The sequence below is a fragment of the Rhipicephalus microplus genome, chromosome 3, assembly GCF_043290135.1.
Source record: "Rhipicephalus microplus isolate Deutch F79 chromosome 3, USDA_Rmic, whole genome shotgun sequence".
NCBI lineage: Eukaryota > Metazoa > Arthropoda > Arachnida > Ixodida > Ixodidae > Rhipicephalus > Rhipicephalus microplus.
This window is the reverse complement of record NC_134702.1, coordinates 53,726,909-53,747,540: the sequence shown is the minus strand read 5'-3', so window position 1 is coordinate 53,747,540 and position 20,632 is coordinate 53,726,909. Positions and strand designations below refer to the sequence as shown.

Here is a 20,632-nt window from a genome sequence, read left to right as displayed (position 1 = left end):
GCAAGATAACAGTTGGCCATGAAAAGTAACACACGGGATTTCAAAAGAAGGCAAGCACACGAGGGGGAGGCAGAAAGTCACATGAGCAGATTAGTCATGAAGTTTGCGGGGATAACGCAGCCGCAGTAACCGCGAGGCTTTGTTGGTTGCTGAAACACTCAACAGGCCTCGGCCCAGTGGCGAGAGGAGTCAGGCTGATGATGATGACGCCTTGGTTTTACAAGATGTAGGATGAATCCTTTAAGTACACAGGCACAGTGGGCAGGGCAGTTTCTTTTTTATTCTTATTTTAAAGTGTATAAATGAAGATAAAGCCACAAAATTGAGAACTGGTGCTACTGTATTGCAACAAAAAAAAAAGGGGGGGGGGGTATTTATTCATATATTTAAAAGCACCTTACTGGCTCTTAGAGGCATTGCATAAGGGGGTAATGCAATAGAATGTTAAAATGTGTATGATAATCGGAAAACAAAAGCAATGTGTACACGCACATACACAAATGCGAACTAGAAAAACAATGTTACAGAAATATTAAGGGAATCTAAATGAATATCGTTACATGGCATACTACAAAACAAGGTGAATAGGATAGAAAAAAATACTTTGGACTGCGATGCCTCATCATACATCACATGGAAATTAAAGCAAAGTTCCCTATTCACACTTTTCACAGCACAGGTCATCAGTGCATGATTGGATTATTGATTGGGGTACTTATGTCATTTCGTGTTAGGCAAAGTTTCCCTGCTGAAGGTGTTTCTCTCATTTTTATTTTCTTTACTTGTTTTTCAGTATGACAAGTTCCATCCCAAGCTGGACTCTCCATTTTATTCAAGAAGTGCCGCGGTAAGTGTACTATTTCACTGTACATTCAAGCACCTACAACACTTTGTCAGCCTAGCGTTGAAATGTATGCAGTCAAGTTCAGATATATCAAATGGGTAGGGCACAACGAAAGCTCTCTATAAAAGCAGTCTGGTATATAAAATATTATATGTATCGAAATTTTAATCACAGGGATTTTGCAGCCATCCGACATACACAATAGTTCAATATATGTGGGTTCAATACAAACCCGTTTTTGGTTTAAAGCTACACAAGTGGTGCATTTCCAATATTGTAGCTGTCCAAGGCCATTTTGTCGACGATAGCAACTGCAAGGTTTATGGCGATGCTGGCAGCCCAAAACGTGGACACATCAACGTTCATAATTATGCATTTTAATTTAGGATGTGTGGGAAAAGTGTTGGCTCTGTAGATTCAATGACATGCAAGGGCCACTTAAAAGCCTTGTTCTTGCGCAGTTAACATCAAGCACTTTTCTTATGTGCATCAGATTATGAGATGGAGTGAGTTCTTAAAAGTCTTGTTCTTGCACAGTTAACATCAGGCACTTTTTTTATGGGCTTCAGATTATGAGGTGGAGTGAGTTCAATAAAGCTTCCACGCAGAGTTAACTTCATATTGTGGCGCCTGTACAACAAACCATGGACCAATACATCACTCAGCAGGTGATGGGAAGGCTCCAGAAAGCCATATAGTATCTAGTCGCAGTGGCAACATATGAATCTGCACCTCTTTTGAGAAACTGGTGCCTCAAATCCGTCTTCCAGGAGGCATGATTGGTATCCCCCTGCTGCCCGTGAAGTCCTCGACACCACAATAACCAACTTAATAAGCATCTCTCATTTGCTCTGGCCATGTGTTTTTTCCTGAGCCTCCTTTCATGATTGGTTGACCTGACTGGTTAACAGGAAAGCCGACAATGGGCTAATTGATCCACATCAAAAGAATAAACTTCGTGATAATATCTTGAGTACATAGAATTCTACTGGAAAGGTACAGCACTGATTAGCCCGTCTTGCTCACTCTCTTTTAATGATTCCAGTTGGGGTTGACCGGTTATGCTGGTCTCTCTCCACTCCTCAATCCAAGCATGGCCACGGGAACTCCATTCGTGGCACCAGCCCATCTTGCTGCATTTCAGCCAAAAGTAAGAACTCCCGAAATCACCGAAACCTCCTCACTCATCGTTCTACTGGATAATTTCTGTTGATATTTGCCTTTTCCTTGCGGTTATTTTGCACCTTTGATTTAACGCGCCTTTAGCCTCGGAATTCAGAGCATTTGCTGTGTCAATAGGACTTGTTTCTAGTTTTATGTTGCCATAGATCGGACATAGTTGTCACACTCCAAGTATACAGGCAGAGCCTGTGAAATTAGTTTCTTGGCATGCATGTGTACAGGCATAATGAACAAAATTGCTTACTTGGAGTTATTTTATATCAAGCAGTTAATTTAACAGAGCATCTTGGCGCAAATCTCTTTCAAAATGGACTTGTGAAGTCTGCAGGTATTATTTCCTAGAAGTTATGCCAGTGTGGGCTTGCTAGCATTTCTAGAATGTGCTGTGTGCTCTGTAATGTGTAATGTTTTTGTTTTGTTTGTCAAGCCTTTGAAAGACAGATGTTCACTACTGCAAACAATTTGCTTCTCGAGCAACCGAAAATGCGCTCGTAGAGTAGTGCTTGCATTGCTACGGCTGTTGCCACTTTCGCTGCTTTGAAAGTAGAGTGCGTGTGTTTACCTCATGTCCTTGTATACTTTGTAGCAGTAGAGTTATCGTATGTAAGCGTTGTTCTTGTTTTGCCTTTTTTTGCCCTGCATGTAAGCTGTATTTATGTTGCAAACCAATTTGTAATATCTGTCTATGTATGCATTGTCTCTAAAGTTACTGTATGTTCGCCAAGACAGTCTCATAATGCTGATATTCTTGCAAGATCAACCCTGCCCATACTTTGGCTTAGCTAGTCTTCACAACCTGGCCTTACTTGAGTTATGTAGCACCTGAGACACTTCACCCAATCCATGCATAATCATTTTAAGATGGCAGCATCGTAGCATGCTTGGAGAGGGATAATGCAGGCATGTGTTGCTTCAGTTCTAGCTGTGACAAAGAGAGCCAGGCATGTGCATCAGTAAAAGAAGCATTGTAGAAATTTAGACGCTGTGCATCATTGTGACATTAGAAGACAAACACATGGAGCTGAAGAAAAAATGGTGCTCCTGTGTAATGTAAACTCCACGCATGTGAGGAACTGTGATACTTCGGTAATATAATATATCATGTAAGCTACATGAATGGAGGGGTCTTAATGCCACATGGTTTCACAATCATAAACGGCTTTTGTGTGGGAGGTGTTGAGAGGACCCATTTCAGTCGACAATTGAAGCTGTGTGTGTTGTCCGTCTGCTTTTGTGTACCTGCTTTTGACAGGGACGCGCATGAATTGGTGTGCTCTGTTGTTTCAGATGAACCCCCTTGTGAAGAACAAGAACATGGTAATTCTAAACCTTCATCCCTCTCTCATCCTCTTTACTACCAGTTGCTGTCATTGCCCAAGTCAGATCTCTTGTTTGGTGAAGTACCAGTAGCTACCTTTCCACATGCCGATGATGTGTCGAGGAAGCTGCTAGCCAAGTGTAACCTACTGTTATTGCTTTTACACCCTACAGCAGTTCTATATATGGCACACTTCTCCTGTGTGATAACTAACCTGGCCATAATAATACAGGCGGGCTGGTGAAAACTTGTTGCAGAATCAGATTCTAAGGAAAAGATGTGGGTGCTATAATGTTGAGCTGAGCGACACATTAGTGATCTTGAGAGAGTGCTTGCCTAAACAATCCCCTCTTGGGGTCTTTTTGCCCCTGTTTAAGTGATATTTAAATTACACGAACTTGGTCATTATAGTCAATAATTAACTTCTATAACTACATTGCAGCCCACAACTGTGAGAATGCACAGATGAGGAATACTTCACCTAACTAGGTACTGACTGGGCAAACCAGTATCGAGGCTAGTCTTGACTGGTAAAATTGGGAACCACAGGGATCACTGTCCTGTCTGCGAGTCTGGGTGAGCAACGACTTCGGAAAAGAGGCCCATTGCATAACACGTTGATGGGATGTGAGCTGCTGTGGTTCCCATTTTTGCAGCCAAGGCTAGGTTTTACTGGCCATCAAGGAATGAAAGAGGGGTTTTGATCTTGACAATGTCCTACTCGAGTGTGCAGAGGTTTCATCTGACAATGTGTCAAAGTGCCTCAGCCTATTCATGGAAAGCCTGTGACGGCAATAGACAGCTGCAGGACAAAAGAAAGGAAGCACACACCTCAAGCGTTTGTGGTGTGTGCTTTGTTCACCTAGTTTGTCCTGCGTCTGTATATTTGGGCTTTAAGTTTCACAAGAACATGCAATACTAACTGGCCTACGTAGCCATTTTTTGGCTTTGGCATCTTTATCACAAACCTATCTTGCGCAGTCTACACTTCTCATTCTCGTGAACAGCTTTGTTATAGTAAGCTTTAGACCAGGTTGGCTTCGGGTACTGCCTTCTTTTACCATTCCTGCAATGAAGAGTGTAGGAAGTGTGGCGTCATCTATGAGAACTGAGTAAAGTAGTGCAGAGTGGATCAAATCTACAATTCATGCTGTACGCTGGCTGCAGTGTGGTTTGGTAATGCCGATTCCCGCTGTTGGTAGAGGTGGCTCATTGGCTACAGATTTATTTTGCGCTCAAGGTTGCCATATAGTCATGGCAGCTACCATTATTATGTTGGTGAAAAAAGTATAAAACAATCACACATGTTGCTCAAGATGCATTGTAAAGAACTTCAGGCCATAAAAAACTATCTCAAGCTACAATGCAACAGCATCATTGTTGGTTTGGGACATACAAATTGCATAAACCAGCCAATAAAAAATTTATAGTTCATTTTTTTTATTTCATTCCACAATTCAAGGTCGCTTATTAGTGTTGCCCATGCATTGTAGTATGAATTGGCAGTTTGGTTCATTGTGCTATCTTTGCTGCTACTGCATTTAAATGATACAGGCATTATCATTGTTCAAAAACACAAACATTTGATGATGGAAGTAGAGGGAAAACATTTACATGCCAAAATTGCTTTGGAAGTTTAGGTCATGTGCAAAGCAAATTTTTTTCTTTTCTTTTTTTCTTTTGTATGCTTGCTTGTCTGTTGGAAACTGCATGTCATCTGTATGCTTTGGTGTGCTTGCGGTTTGAGCAGCCTGGTTTGTGCTTGTATGTTCTAGCCACCAACTAGAGTAGACTCCCTTCCCTGCCCTTCTGTGATACTTGCGTCGCCGAGTAAGAATCTACTGTACTAAAAATATCTACGCTAAGCTGGTTACTACAGTCAAACCCCGCTACAAGGAAACTGGTGGGGTGCGGAAAAAATTGCGTTGAAGCAAAAATTTTATTGTAGTGAAATCGAAAAAACTATCGCTGATCTTAGCTACCAAAACAAAGGAACGTTTATTCTCAAAATTCAAAAATTGTCCGCTGCTTCCTATGATGGCTGAACAGCGGCGGTATAGTGGCGGTTTCTGGTGGTGCCTACGCGTGTTTTAGACTTCGTTGACGCGTTTTCAGGCTTTTGAAATGCATAGAAATGTGAAAGATTGCGATTACTGCATACCAATAAGTATATAAGCAAAAAGTAATAAGCAAATCGTAAAATTTCGTTGAAGCGGGACAATCGAAGAAAAGGTGTTCGCTGTGGGGACAATATTTATGCATCGACTCCTATGGACTGCTGACAAGGAATTGTGAATTTCTTGTTGAAACGGCCTTTGTTGTAGTGGAGTTTGACTGTATGAGTACACACAACAAGCGTAAGCACTGCAGAAATTTAATAACATGTAGCAATCTTGCATTTTTATAGGTCCGTAGCGTATCATCACCGCGGGTTCACGCTTAGCGAGCCACAGGGCCGCGACTCCGTCACCTACTCGCGTGTAGCGCACCGCTCCGCGCGCGCTCAACTAATCAGTCGTTTAGTGCGGCGCGGCAATGTTCCAGTACAAAACACACAACACTTTATTGCCCTTGGCGGCACCCCGAACAACAGTACAACGTCCACTCCCGGGATTATCCCGGGACGTTCACAATAAGGGGAAACCGCGAGCACGTCGCAGGTGCTTGATGGGCTTGCTTTTTTGTTATCACAAGCAACAATTCAGCGCGTAATAACAGTTGTCAAACTGATGTGCATCTTTCTCATGAAAACAGTTGACAAAGGATTGGTGAACATTTTTTTTTTTTTTTTGCCATAGAAATGGGGCAATTAGGTTGCAAGGAATACATAGCCTGCATGTGACCGCTTCTATAGTTGTCATACCATTGCTTGAGCACCCTGTTTAGCAATCTTCATGTTGTGTAGGGCACAACTAACTATAGTAGACTCTTGATAATTCAAACTCTGATAATTTATACTTTCGGTTAATTCAAACAAAATTCAATTTTTCAGTTGGTCTTCTATTCTTTCAATGTATTTCAAAGCCTCTTAATTGAAACTCTATCGTTCTGTTAATTCATACTTTTTGCAGTTTTATACCAGAAAATATCTGCTGCTTTCTCACTTATATTTAAAAATTGGCATGCCTATATAATCCTAACAGTCTAAAAACAAAAAATAAGCACCTCGGGCCTTCAAGGGAAAAAGGCTTTGCTAGTAAACAAATCTTTGAAACAAAGCACACACATGGTAAGCCGTGATGCTTTTCAACTGGTATAGAGAGCTTTGTGCTGAAGGCACATACCTATAGCAAAGAAGCAGTTGGATATTCACGATTTCCTAAAGACCTCTGATCAGCAGTAAATGACCAATAAACTTGTGGACCTTACACCTCTGCTTTTTGTTCATTGCTTGCAGTTAGGGTTTAAAGACACAAAATTTTTTATATGTGATGAAATCAATGCTTAATCATGATGTGTGGTGTCACCTCACCCATAGTCATCTGTCTGAGAGCTTCTGATAATTCAAACTTCTTGATAATTCAAACAAAATTCAGAGGTCCCTACGAGTGTGAATCAACGAGAGTCAACTCTAATGATACAGTTGGGCACAACATACTTGAAATCGGGCATTTCTGTTTTATTGATAGGGTTGTTGACAGGGCAGTGTCGTTGATCATGAATACCAGTCTGTCACAGTCAGTGGGTAGGTATGGTTATTGCAAACCAAGGGGCAACTGACACAGTTCATATTCAGACAAGCTGCCGTGCATTGGCTGCAATTGATGCGTTATGTTAACACTGTTGCAACCCACTGCCTGTAGCTAGCATTTTCAGTTATTGCAGCTAATGTCCACTGTATCTGTCTTTTTTGTAGTAAGTTACTTTGAATCTCCTCCTGACAATCAAATGTTAGCTGAATATTGCGGCTGCAGTCGCTGTTTGATTGCTGTAAAGGTGTTGTATTTGCCTCGCATTAAAACACGCAATAGCTCAGACATGTTGAAGAACCTGTTACCAACATAGATGAGACATTGCAGGCACCTGTTGCAAGTCTGAGCTTTCACTACCTCACCGCTGTCTAACCAGAAATGCGTTAGTTTGACAAAAGCTGTGGCATGGGCTGATCAATCAAGCCACTAACTTCTCATCTCTCTTCGACGTGTTTGCTGTTTTTCTCCAGTAATATGTTTGATAGTAGTAGGCTCTGGCATATCTCGAAAGCAAGCATATTCGCTTGAGGAAAGAAAAATGGGGCAGAATTCTGAAAACAATGAAGAGTAGTACTAAGTAAACATTTGGTACACTGCTACAAGTGTCCTGCTTTTTTGGTTCTCATAGGTGGTTGGCACCACATACTCGTATAAGCCTGCGAGTAAAGTTTTTCTGTCCCGTTATGCAGAAATCCGGTCGATGGTGCGCGATGCATGTCCGCATCGCCTGGGAGATCTACAACCACCAGCAAAAGCAACAGCACCAGCAGCAGCAGCAACAGCAGCAGTCATCCTCAGAGCCTGCCTCGCACAAAAGTGGCCCCTCTGCCGTTGGGCCTGGGGCGTCAGCGCAGCCCGGCCCCGCTCCCTCCTCAGCTTCTCTCTCTGCCAAGGGCGACCTCCTGCGGGCGCCCAACCACCACCTATACTCGTCACTCCCAAGGCCGCACGACCTCAGCGCCTTCCCATCAGCATTACTGGGAGCAGCTGGAGGTGTGTTTGCTTTCCTTCCTCTTCTCTTTTTCTTTCACTAAGAAGCCATCTATGCCACAGTTTGAAAAGGATGTTTTATATTTTACGCTGGGAACAACATTTAAAAAAATAATTTCTATCGTCTGTGGTTGTGAGAACTTCAGATCTCAAGCTGAATGGGAAAGCCTAACGAATTCTTCTTTTGCAAGAGGATGTTACATGTGCACAGCATTATGTTGGTAATTTCGGTGTGCAGTTTGCAACTTGAGAGAAACTATCACACCAGTTCATGTGTCAGAGACATTCATGCTTGCAATAGTTTGATTGTGGGTCACTTCGATATTTTTTTTCTTTGAACACCAGCAGATAAGTCAGGGGATCAACAAGTAAAAAAGTCACATTCTACGTTTTGCCACTGAAACATAATCTTTGCTGCTTTTCTGTCTTCGCATTTTGTTCAGCTACAATTAGTGGCACCGTTGTCAGACCATGCATTTCACACTGCTTCACCCGTAAACATTGAGAAAACCGTCTTTTACAGCTGGTCATCCAAGGGCACCCTTCGAAACATCCCCTCATGGCAATTTCCTCACCCATGGCCCTGGTCACATAGGTGAGTGGCCCAATTTATGATTTTCCCTCGTGTTAACATTATGTTACTGTACCAGCTACCATGTGAAAACATAAATTAAAATGTCAGTTCATCCTTTGCTCAGTGCAGCACCGCTCAGCTCACTATAATTGAAAAACTGCCTTAACTAAAAATATTGATCTATCCAACTACTTACAGCATCATCTTCTTTTGCTTTCGCTGTTTTTAACTGGGTCAGACACATACAGAGATGTTAAAGGGAAACAATAGATCAGTTTAGATTGGTAAATTTACTTCTGAAAACTAACATGATTATTTTCGCTATCGTCGCTATAATAATACCGAAGGAAATTAAGGTAAAAGCTTGTTTTAAAATTTTGGGTAAAATCTGTGTGCTTGACTCCTAAATTTCTAAATGTGGTTTTCGTATTTTGTCAACACTACCTCAGTGCAATGTCTGGAAACTTGGTACGTTTAGCCTTCCGCCTCCTCAGTTAACAATGCACTTCATTTTTACTGTTTCGCAGTGCCATCAAAATCTGTGATGCCATAGTGATTGGTGCAGAAGTTTTAAAGTTGTGTTACCCACTGCATTTTTTTTTTTTCTGTTCTCTCATTTGCTATGTGTCTCCTGGTGGTGAGTGTGGTGATTTGGTTTTGTAAAAAAAAAAAGGCAATGTATTAATCTGAGGAAAATTTACTTTTCTTTTATTCTTCAGCTAATATAAACGGGCCTCTTGCAGAGCAACAGCCGCATTGTAAATGGCTGGTTAGAAGACATTCAAAAGGCAGGAACTGTTAGAGATTCTCATCTCAAGTTTGATAAAGAGCTTCAGATATATGTTTTGCCTCAAGCACACATCTATGCCTTGGCGACTAGGTGGGCATGGCAACTGACTTGCGACTCGTTCTGGGATTTTCACAGCAGCCACCCTGAGTAGAATGCCAGTGTCCACATCGAGCAGCTCTCTCAGCCGATCAACTGCATCACGAGTACTTCCTCCTCCCGGCATGTCTCCATTTGCAAGGCCTGGTTTCCCAGGATTTGTTGGCGCTAGCCCCGGCAACGCCGCTTACAGCACGCTGGGAGGACTCCGTGAGTTATCATCTCGTTTTTGCATTTTGTAGCTGTTATAGGCGTCTTTCAGTCATATTCGCAGCGTTGACCGTAAAACCCCTCTAATATTACATTTTTTGGGCAACACTAAAGAAAGCACCTCAGTAGCAGAGAAATGAAATGCAAACATGAGGTTAAATTGTAAGAGAGTACCAGTGAACAATAAAATAAACGCATTGGATACAGCTCTGACCCAAAAGAACTTGTTTAAGACCCAAAAAAATATTTGATGGAAGTGTAGTGCTTCTTTTGTGCCTCTGTCTGAACCAGACCATTTTTGAGCACTTGGATGGCCTTGTGGCAGTCCACATCACCTTACTCATTGATGTACCACCCGTACACATCTAGCACAGTAAAATTTCTCAGCATGCACAGTAAAAGTTCTCAGCATACTAATCAGGAAAGTTGCAGGAACAACCTTTATGAATGTCTTGAAAGCAGGGACACTAAATTCGATTGATTGATATGTGGGGTTTAATGTCCCAGAACCAGCTTATGATTATGAGAGACGCTGTAGTGGAGGGCTCCGGAAATTTCGACCACTTGGGGTTCTTTAACGTGCACCCATATGTGAGCACACGGGCCTACATTTCCGCCTGCATCGGAAATGCAGCTGCCACAGCCGGGATTCGATTCCGCGACCTGTGGGTTAGCAGCCAATAACAATTTATGTCGGAGTAAAAGCTCTATGTAAGACAACAGCCGGGCCCTACATACTGAGAAATTAAGGTAAGTGCACGATAACACATGCACTACGATTGAACATTAACAAAATGACCCAGATTATGTCAGAAATACTGCCTGCAATTAATTACTAGTAATCGAACTAGCTGCACTAAATAAGGAACCTTCTTTACATCAAAAGACATAATAAAATACTGCTTGTTCGTTCCTAGTTGGTTCTCTAAATGTTACTATGGAGAATGGCACAAATGGTTCAAAAGTTCAATTTTCACCTGGTTAAACTGGACGGGTCGTGCCATCTAGAAAGGTCCAGTTGAACCAAGCACGTCTGCCATCTTGCAGGCCATGGCAGGAAATTTTCAATGAATGTTGTTGCTGTGGCTCTCACTATGTTTGCTCTGCTGCTACTAGTGTCGGCGTCCGTGCAGTTAGGTCCGGCAACGTTGTGCACAGCAACAGTGATGTGACGCGTTCTATTTGAGGCGGGTAATTTGAAGTGTGGTAACCCAATTTGGACTACTACAACGTGATTTTATTTCAAAATAAGCACTTTCTTGGCACAAAAGTAACACTACAAGATTTCTGTACCGCTATTTCAGCAACCAACATCAACTTAGTAGTTGCATTTAGTGTCCCTTGTAAGTTTTAGGGGGAGAAAAATGAAGGACCAAGCCCTTTTTTTTTTTGTTTTCAGAATCAAAAGTGCAAATTAGCTGGGTGTAACTGGCATCACACACCAAGTTAGGGCATTTTTTTATCTATATCTGCCTCGCTGGTTGGGCCCCTGCAGGATATCCCCTTTCTAGCTCTTAACTTTTTCAATGTATTAGGTGTGGAGTGTGAATCTGCCGCATTTTGCTGTCTTATTGTACACTGACAGCATCGGAGCAACATACAATGCGCGATGCTCACGAGTAATAGTAATATACAGTTCAACCCCCTTATAACGACCTCAGAACGATCTATTGGTTATAACGACCATATTTAGGTGCACTTACGGTTTTGCTATGCTACCTTTTGAAACTGAGTCCAGATACAGCGACCTTTATTCAGCACCTCCAGCTTATACAACAAACATTTCCGACACGGTCGCGGTAAAAATATAGCACATGCAAAGCGGAAAAAAAGTAAAACAGGCATTCTGAAACATGTGATAGGCACGCTCGCGTGTGCACTGCTGCAGTTTGCTTGGGGTGGAAGATATGACAGTATGCGGCGAGCACCTCATGCAGATTTCGGACGTTGCGATCGAGGTGGTTCACTTTCCAGACCTTTCTTCATAGGCAGACCGAAAGAGAGGGGGATGAAAATTAAAAGAAAAAATAGGAGGCAGCATACTGTTGCGAAGCGCACCTCCAACGACGTTACGAAGGGCGCCTCGAATCTCTCCGCTGCAACCACTGTTTCGAAAGACGGCATGCCGGAAAGGTCACCTGCCGTTTGGTAGCGTAGGTTTTTCAGCTCGCGACTGCTTCTGCGCAGAGCTGATAGACGAGCGGACGAGACGACGGTGAGTTAAACAAGGTTTATGTACAGCATATATACAGAGACGTTACAAATTTGGCTCTAGGGCCGACAGAGACTCGAAGAGCCGAGCTCTTCTCTCTAACACATAGCTCTACTCCCAAATGGGTCCGCTGTCAAAGGGGTCTCCTCTCGACGTGGCGCAGGGCTTCTTTTATATGCCCCGGGTCCAACCCAAATGTCCAACCAGAAGCGCCGCTGGTCGCGAGGTCAGAATCCTCCAATGGGGTCGCCGCTGGGCCGCGTCCTTCTTTTTCATCGAATCTGGAGAGGCTGCGCTGCAGGTGGCTGCACCCAAGGACGAGTGACGTCGCCACGCATTGCGTCACCCCCCCAGACAGGAAGACGCCGGTTGTTTACGGGCTCGCTTGCGGAGGTGACTCACTGCACGTGCACGCCAGAAAGGCGCCGTCGCCTGTTGACACCGTTGAGTTGTTCGCATCAGGCGGGCTGGCCTTGACACAGATTGCCTTTTTCAGAGGCACGGACGTTCGCTGTGGACTCGCAGGCATAACAATACAAAGTTGCGGTCACATTTGGTACGACAAAGATTTCTGGTGCTGCTCTCGGCATCTACAACTGCCAACGATAAACCAACAATTCCTTCAAACGCGAGAAGCCATAAATGCGGGAAGCGATAACTGTTGTTGCTTGAAAGTTCCCTGCCATGCTGAACTTTTCGACACCACCACGAGACACCACCACTTGTCGGCTTTCTTCTACGGTGCGTTCCATGGATGCCTTTGTTTCTTGCCGTGCGCTTGGCGCGTCGTCTTCTTCAGACGGGCGTCACCAGTCATGCCGGCGAAAAAAATGGAAAGTCATTGCGTCGATCGCGTAGTACGAGTGGGAAGCAAGCAGACGGACACATGCACGATACGGAGCCAGCGGCCGACAAACAACAACTTGGGGAAAAAAAATGCAACCTCGTTGGTAGCATCAGCCAACGGAAAGTGAGAGACAATGGGCTCGCCTGGCACGCACACGCTCCTGCCAATGAGCGATTGGGAAAAGGGCTTCAGATTAGGGGCAAGGGCAGCCGTTCATTTCATGTGACATCATTTTAAAGGGTGGCAAAATGCGCACTAAGAAATCAGCTTCAAAACGAGCTCAAGATGGCGGCGATCGGCCAACTGCTTCGCCAGTGGCGTGCGCGCGAAGTTCGAACAGATTTTATCTTGAGCGGGGCGTTTCACAACTCCTGTAATGACATTATAACAAATTTTAACCCATTGATCGATCGAATTTAGGGTTCAAAATTTCAAAAGACGTGGTTATTGGAATAAAAATTCAAAAATAGAGACTTTCTGGTCATTTTTTACCATTCTAAGGCCTGTGTAACAGCAAAGACCGGTCGATTAGTTATAACGACTTCCCCGCGGTCGCAGCGATGCCTTAACGAATAAGCATAAATAAGAGCGATAGCGAGGTGGCTGTTGGCAATCAACGTGCCATTTTCACTCACTGCCGGCAAGCTTATCACAGTCTTCTGCAGATAACTGCTCGGCGGAGTGATGGTGGTACGTCATGGTGCCGTTTGCAAGTTCGCCGCCGCCACGTCGTGCGAGGCCACTTGTGCACATTGCTCGCAAAAAGCGAACAGGCTACTCGCCGCACCCAAGCACGATCCCGAGTGAAATATGTGCGAAGAACGTGCAAACACGTGCATACATTGGACTGCAAGCGAACTGGCATGCGACGGCGAGAGTAGCTATGGTAAGCGACATACTGCACGCAAATAGCCAGGTATGACTGGTTTGACGTCAGTGGATCGCAATTTAGTGGAACAGCATGAGTTCATTGCGAACGAGCGTCGTTTGGCATACCAAAAAAGCTTAACTTTTCAGTGGAAGGGTTGTTCGCACTTTTGAATAAAAATACTCCCAAAAAAATGTTTTGGCCACTATGTGGCCGTTTTTATGGGTGACTTCATATACACATAGACGAACTACTGATATAACGACCATTTGTCGCGGCACTTTCGAGTTCATTATAAATGGGTTCGACTGTAATATAAAGCACATAGTAAAGGTACACATATAGGAAGGTATTGTTGAATTGTCACTTGGTGACGAAAATGAAAACGTCACATAATATGCCTAAATGTGTGAGAACGTGCTATGATTCTAACTAGTACAAACAAAATAAAAAAGCATTGCAAAGATGAGAATCAACAAAAAAAAAAAGAAAAATGCAGAGTAAAGAAAGCAAAAAATGAAAGTTGCATGTAGAGTTGACGACCGATAATTCGAACTCCACGGGGACCATACATAAGTCTGTATTATCGTATGCGCGGAGAAAACAACGCCCCAGAAAAAAAATACTTTTTTTGTCGCTTCAGTGAACTGGAAGCTGGAAAAAGCTGTCAATACATTGCTTCACGCACTTCCCCTTATGTGCAGCCGAGTCAGTCAGTATTTCCACCAGTGTGGTAGGCTTGCTGTAGGACCACAGGTAGGTCAGCGAAAGAATTGCGGAAACAGGTGCGCATGTGACGGCTTCAGAGCACACGGTGTGTTGTCATCATCGGAGTCAGAATCACTGTTTGGCGTTTGCAGAACTTGCTCAATTATGTCGTCGTCGTTCATTTTGGCACTCACACGTGCAGAATTCAGCAGGACGCAGTACCACAGACACATAAGACAGAATGGCGGCAATAGCAGTACAGCGCCATGACAGTGCGGGGATACTGGAAACAGAACATAGGATGTTCACAATGTCGCTACGACTTCCCACAGTTGGGCAGTGCCTCCAAGATTAGCATTTACTGTTATAGTATTGTGAGGGAATCGAAGGAAAGCCTCATAGATCGCCAGTTTTCTTTTGTTTTTCATCTCTGAGGCCATAGTTTGTATGGCACGGGTACTGGAGGAAATAACGGCTGCTGTTTCGGTGTGCGCGCCGGTTTCGGACATAATCCTGATTATTGAATGCAGACTTGGCAGCTGTCCGAAATATCGGCCGTCTTTAAGCATTACATCTAAGGCGCCGTCGGCGGTGCTGTGCGGCTGTCCGAAATATCAATGTACAACCCATTGGTCGGCGACTGTATGAGTGCCTTGGTTTAATAGTTCTTGAAAGTAAGTGTTGCCTTATTTGTGTTTTCAGACGGTTTGTCAGGGAATCCGCCAGCTAGTCTCTTTGCGAGCCGGGGTGATCTGGGAGCCAGCTGCTTGGGCCAGGACCCGTGGGCGCGCCTGCATCGCGGAGCGCCGTTCGGCCCTTTGGCCGGAGCCGCTCCTCCGTCCCAAGCGGCGGGCGGTGCCCAACCCGGTTCGAGTGGTGGTGCCTGGGGAGGCCTCAAGGCCGAGGCTGACCGTGAACGCCTAGAGCAACAACAGCACGAAGGGGAGAAGCAACGCAGGCTCGAGGCTGCTGCTGCGGCCGCTGCTGCTGCGGAGAAAGAGCGCAAGGAACGAGAGGCAGCTGCGGCTCTCGAGAAGGCTAAGGAGATTGAGAGGTGCGTCTCATTCTCATGGGTTTACCTCATGGCTATTTTTAATACATTGACCGTGGAGATTGAGAGGAAAAATTGTCAGCCATCAGTTTGTTGCTCTGTGCTGTAAACAGGTGGGTGACATTATTTTCGAAAAAGTCTCTCCACCTTGCAGGTTTTTGCAAAAGTAGTTTCCTGCAAGAGCTTAGTGCACCACTAATGCGTCTTCTTCTATCCTTAGGGAAAAGAAGGCACAGGAAGAAAGACAACGAGAAAGGTAAAGTGCACTTTTTCTGCCTTCATTCATTGCTTGCTTCTATCCATATCTAAAGAAGAATCCCCATTTTTGTGTGCTCATTAACTGACTCATTACATTTGCTTTCCGTCCTTTAGAGACCGGGAAAACCGGCTACACTTGCACCACAATCTATCGGAAGGAATTCTACGTAATGGAGACTATATGGATGCACGAGCGACGGGCAACAGCCACCACCAACTCATCAGAGACCGAGAGCCCCATTCGCGCCAGACGGAGTGGAGTCTTCGGGAACCCCCAACCCGGTCGCCTGCCAGGGCTCCGAAAGTTGAAGGCCCATTCGAACCACCGGCGCCTCCCAAGATCGAAGTGAGGGTAAAAGAAGAACGGCGCGAACCTGACGAGCCCGAACGGAAGCGACCGGCGCCTCCTCCAGCCGCTGCACCGCCCGTTCCGTCTTCCGAAGACTTCAGGAACGCGCACTTCCTCAGTCTTGGTGCTGCCGAGAGAGCTGCCTTCTGGGGTGCTGCAGCTGCTGCGGCGGCTCCGCCATTAGGTGGCCCCGGCGGCGACCCTTACAGAACTTTACTCGATTTCCACCACCCGTCTCGCAACGAGCTGGAGCGGGAGCGTTACCGCCTACTCAATCATCCCATGGTCGCCTTCCACGACAGATTCCGTGACATCTCCGAGCTGGACAGACTGGCGCTTGAGCGAGAGCTGCAAAGCAAGCTAGCCGCTCCTCCACTTCGGCCCACCGACCCAGCAGCCTTCTCTACGCTCTTCTCGCCGCTCGGTCCGCCGAGTCCCTACCTCGGAGGCCTCGCGGGGCTTGCGGCAACGAGCCGGGCCGGAGCCAAAAACGGTCCCACCTCGTCCGCACCCCCAGGGTCCCGACCCGAGGGTGCCGTGCCGCCTCCTCTGATCCCCTGCGGCAGCGGAGGGAGTGCCGTGGGACCCAACAGCGGGCCGCCTTCACACGGGCTGTCATCTCTCAACCACAAGATGAGCTCGCTCGTGGACCACGGCGCGCACCACGATGTGGCGCTCTATGCCAAGGAGAGGAGAGAACTGGCTAATCACAAGGCGGAAGGGCAGCTAAGATAGTGGTGGCAGGGGGGCTTCTCAACGGTGGGTGGGGACACGAAAAATTGCTTCTCTCCTGTTGCGGCGAGCAGAAGCGGGCATGGTTTGGAACCGCAGTGAGGGCAGCAGCCGCATCTCAACAGCGGTGCGTTTCTTCCAAAGCACTAGCATCTAAAGCAGTAAGCTGTCCAAAAACATGGCGAAAGTAGTGGAGAAAAAAAAAGTGTTTTATTAATTTACTTAGAGAATGCACTGAAAAGGTATGGCTGAATACTGTGGTGGACAAGTACGTGCAGCAAAGACTCGTAAAGGGGGCAAATGTGCTGTGAGGGTAGGCAAAAACAAGTTGCCTCATCTGCTGGCATTTTGTTCGTTCCAAGAATCTCCATGAAGCTTGTGCTTTTGAAAAGAACAGGCCTAGCAGCAGTACTTTTCAAAGACATGAGATTTCCGAGACGGTGGCGACACTATTCCAAGTTGAAAATAGTGTTGGAATGATTCATCTGAAGAAACCCGTTGCGACCTTCACCGTAGCTGGGAAAATTGCGTGCCACTTGTGTACAGCTGCGCAGCAAAGTAGTGAAGTTTTTGTCGTGGGCTTTCCATTGAAATTCTTTTTTACGCACTCTGCCCTAATCAAACGCACGCTGATGAAGGATCGTCTGTCTGCATGGAACAGCCATTCGTACAACGAATTTAGTAATACCGTGTAAAGCAAGATTGATGCTGTGTGCTTTATTTATTGGTTTAATACACCGACGAACCTTGCCCGCCTCTGCACCCGACCCATTTCGCCCCCTTCTCCCCCCCTTGCTGCGTCGCGTGATGGCCGTGGAAAATGTGCAACCGTAGTGATGTTTCTTCCTCTTCCGTCTTTCCTCATCATTCTTTTTTTTAAACATTTATGACCGTGCTGCTGAGCGGCGCGGCGCGTTGAGCTTTCTCACGGACTACTTCCATTTCCCTCTCGCCCGTCACGGCGGAGGGTGCCTGCGTGTCGAGTCAAAAGTGTGAAGAGTGGAAGACGAAGCGAAAGAAGAGGAAAGTGTAAAAAATGAAATGCGTTATTGTGCATGGGCGTGTGTACATAGGTTTTTAAAAATAAGGGAAAAGAAAAAACTGTGTGCATGCGTGTGTACATGTGTGTGTGTCATTTTTGTACTATAGTTTGCTTACAGTAGTGAAATGAGCAAGGGGAAGAAAATGTGAGGACAGAAAAAAAAAAGACAAAATACACGAGAATTCTACGGCTGTGTGTGCATGTGTGTACATTCTGAGTGTTCATAATGTACATAGGAATATCAAGGAGCGTGTTTTCTGATTATTTGTTTGTTTGCAAGTGAGTGCGCGCAAATGTGTACTTGTAAATACCATGTAATAACTACAGGGAGGGGGAAAAGAGGTAAAAAAAGATGGAGTTCCCCTTTTTTTTCTCGGCTGCAACAGGCTTGCTGTATACAAAGAGGACTTTGTTGATTGATTATTTCTTTTTAACCTTCAAGTGATTTTGTTTTCTTTAGCTTGCTGAAATTTGTGATATGCACTCTTATCGCCGACACGCGGTATGTCATAGTTTTGTTTTCCTGCTTACTGATGAGGTTGGCCGGCAGTGTGACAGACTAGCGTATGTCTCCACGGATTTTTTTTCACTGACTCTTTCTTGTTTGGGGATATTTATTACGTCATAAGGAAAACGGCGAGAATCTGGCATTGCGAGCTGGTACCTCTTCACAGGCTGTTCAGTAGTTCTAGTAAAAGAAATTCTTTGCAACACTTCTTTCTCATTTTCGCTCGCCTTTCGAGACTCTCCGAGGGGGAAAAAGGAAACAAGAATCTAAGGATCTGCTGGACATGCATCTGTTACAGTCTCCCTCGTGTGACATACTTTTTGTCGCTCGCGGGAGTGCACAGGTTTTGGCGGTGTACATATATTTATACTGTTTGAGAAAAATGGAAACAGGTGGGCATTTTGCATCTACGGTAATACTTTCATTTTCTCTCTCTTTCTCACTCGGCAGGAGTAACGGAGCTTATTAGTGTTGCAGACTTGTGGAATTTAGTTTTTTGTTTTGTTTTGGTATTTAAAAGCTCGACAGAGGTCGTTCGCCGCATTGTCTTTAGCAGGCTGCGATTAATAACGTATCTTGCCTTTTATATGGATGCCAATCTTGCGATAACAGAAATACAGCTGTTTTCAAATGGAGCCACTTAGTTGTCAAAATTAACAGGGGAAAAAAGAAGGCTCGACCTGCCAGACTTTCTTGGAATGCGAAATACAGTGTGAAACAGGTTCTTGAGCAGCAGCTTTGCAGTTCCATCGAAACTCGACAGAGGAAGTCAACGCGTGTTTTGTAGACCCTTAAAAGAAATGCTATACATCTGACGAACCCATCGTGTGTCGTGACGTAAGTGGGCCAACTCGCAAAACGTATTTATGAAAATTGTCTATATATATATTGCAACTACAGAGGGTGAGAAAGCAGAGAATGCTGGTGGTGTAGTTGCCTTATTTTTACTAAATGCGTTGAAGCTACGCACCAAGAAAATGCTTCTTTTGTGTGTGTGTATGTAAATGAAATGTCTTCGCGCTGCTTTCCCCTTCCTCCATTTTTTTTTCTTTTGGTGTTGCACCAAATCCAAAGTGTTTAAAAAAAAGTTAGTGTACAGCAAGAAAATAAATGACAACAACGAGGGGGCTTAAAACTCCTCTCTGTTGCAAAGAGACTGAGCTTCTGCACTCTTTCAATTTCTTTCCTGCCTGTGTGCACTTAAAATACGATGGGTCTCCATGACCCATGGGAGATCATATCACATATCAAACCACAAATTACAGACCTCAATCGATGGTGTACTGGCTACTTGAGAAACATCTTAAACATTGTGAGGTCTCCGAAATTAGGCACGTTCTCGGAACACAGCAGACCTGGTCAAACCAAACAAAATTATATTTATTGAACTACTTTTACATTGATAACATATTGTCTGCGAAAAGAGCAAACAACTAAAATAGCTTTTGGGGGGAAATTGTGTATTGCTTGAAAAAAAACGCCCTGTCTCCCCAGATATATCGTTACCCAAATGAAATACATTAGTTGGGATCAATAAGCTGAACACGCCTTATACAATATTCCATCCAATGCACTCAGTCAACATTACGCTCGACTCGCCACGAGAGGCCTACAGGAGACAACCTGCAGCGCCGTTCCCATGGAACCACCACAGGAGGCGACAGTTCGCGCCAGCTTCTACACTCCAGAGAGAGCTTGCGTCGCGTGCCGCCACCCAGCCTCATCGCCAGAAGTCAGTGCTGGTGCTACCGCGTTAACCTTAATGATGGTCAACTACAAGCGAGCACAACGCCACCCACCACTTGATGGTCGTTAACCATAAATGCAGCCTATTCACGACACTTGTGCGTTACGATGGCACAATTGACTTTACAGGGGGTGATAGCACCCCCACAACATCTAGCCATTTTACTTGTGATGGGATCGAGCACATTCAGTTATCACCACTATCACACTGGTTGGCAAAACGTCAGCACGCAGAGCCTTCTTACTACAGCAGTTATTTGCATAATGCACCTTACTTGCTGTATTCCAAACAGCAGCCATGACAGATTATGAAGTTGTTGTACAAGTATACATGACAGTGTACCAGAACACTTGCGACGTGCTAACTTAGCCAGCAATGCACAGAAAATTGCATGTGCCCACATTACAGACCTCTACAAAAGCTGGAAGACCTGTTCTATTATATCTAAGGGGGAGTTAATTGTTTAAAAAAAGTACTAGGAGTAGCACCTCAGAGAAGAATTATTTGTGGTTGGTTTTCGATAATGTGAGATCAAGAAATGAACACTTCAACTTGTAGCTTCTTCAGGTGAGTGCATTGCCTTTTTGTACTTAATATTAATGTGTGCAAAGACA

At 44.8% G+C, this 20,632-nt stretch overlaps 1 protein-coding gene across 1 annotated transcript in view; it reads left to right on the top strand.

Annotated features, from left to right (window-relative positions):
- LOC119174389 (uncharacterized) overlaps positions 1–17,025 on the top strand; it is a 47,771-nt gene extending 30,746 nt beyond the window's left edge. The window contains exons 6-14 of the mRNA XM_075887848.1: positions 794–847; positions 1,890–1,994; positions 3,314–3,343; positions 7,726–8,029; positions 8,550–8,621; positions 9,526–9,696; positions 15,034–15,385; positions 15,603–15,638; positions 15,755–17,025. Coding sequence (XP_075743963.1) covers positions 794–847; positions 1,890–1,994; positions 3,314–3,343; positions 7,726–8,029; positions 8,550–8,621; positions 9,526–9,696; positions 15,034–15,385; positions 15,603–15,638; positions 15,755–16,724 — 2,094 coding nt within the window. The 3' untranslated portion in view covers positions 16,725–17,025. The remainder of the gene's footprint in view (positions 1–793; positions 848–1,889; positions 1,995–3,313; positions 3,344–7,725; positions 8,030–8,549; positions 8,622–9,525; positions 9,697–15,033; positions 15,386–15,602; positions 15,639–15,754) is intronic.
- The last annotated feature ends 3,607 nt before the right edge of the window (positions 17,026–20,632 follow it).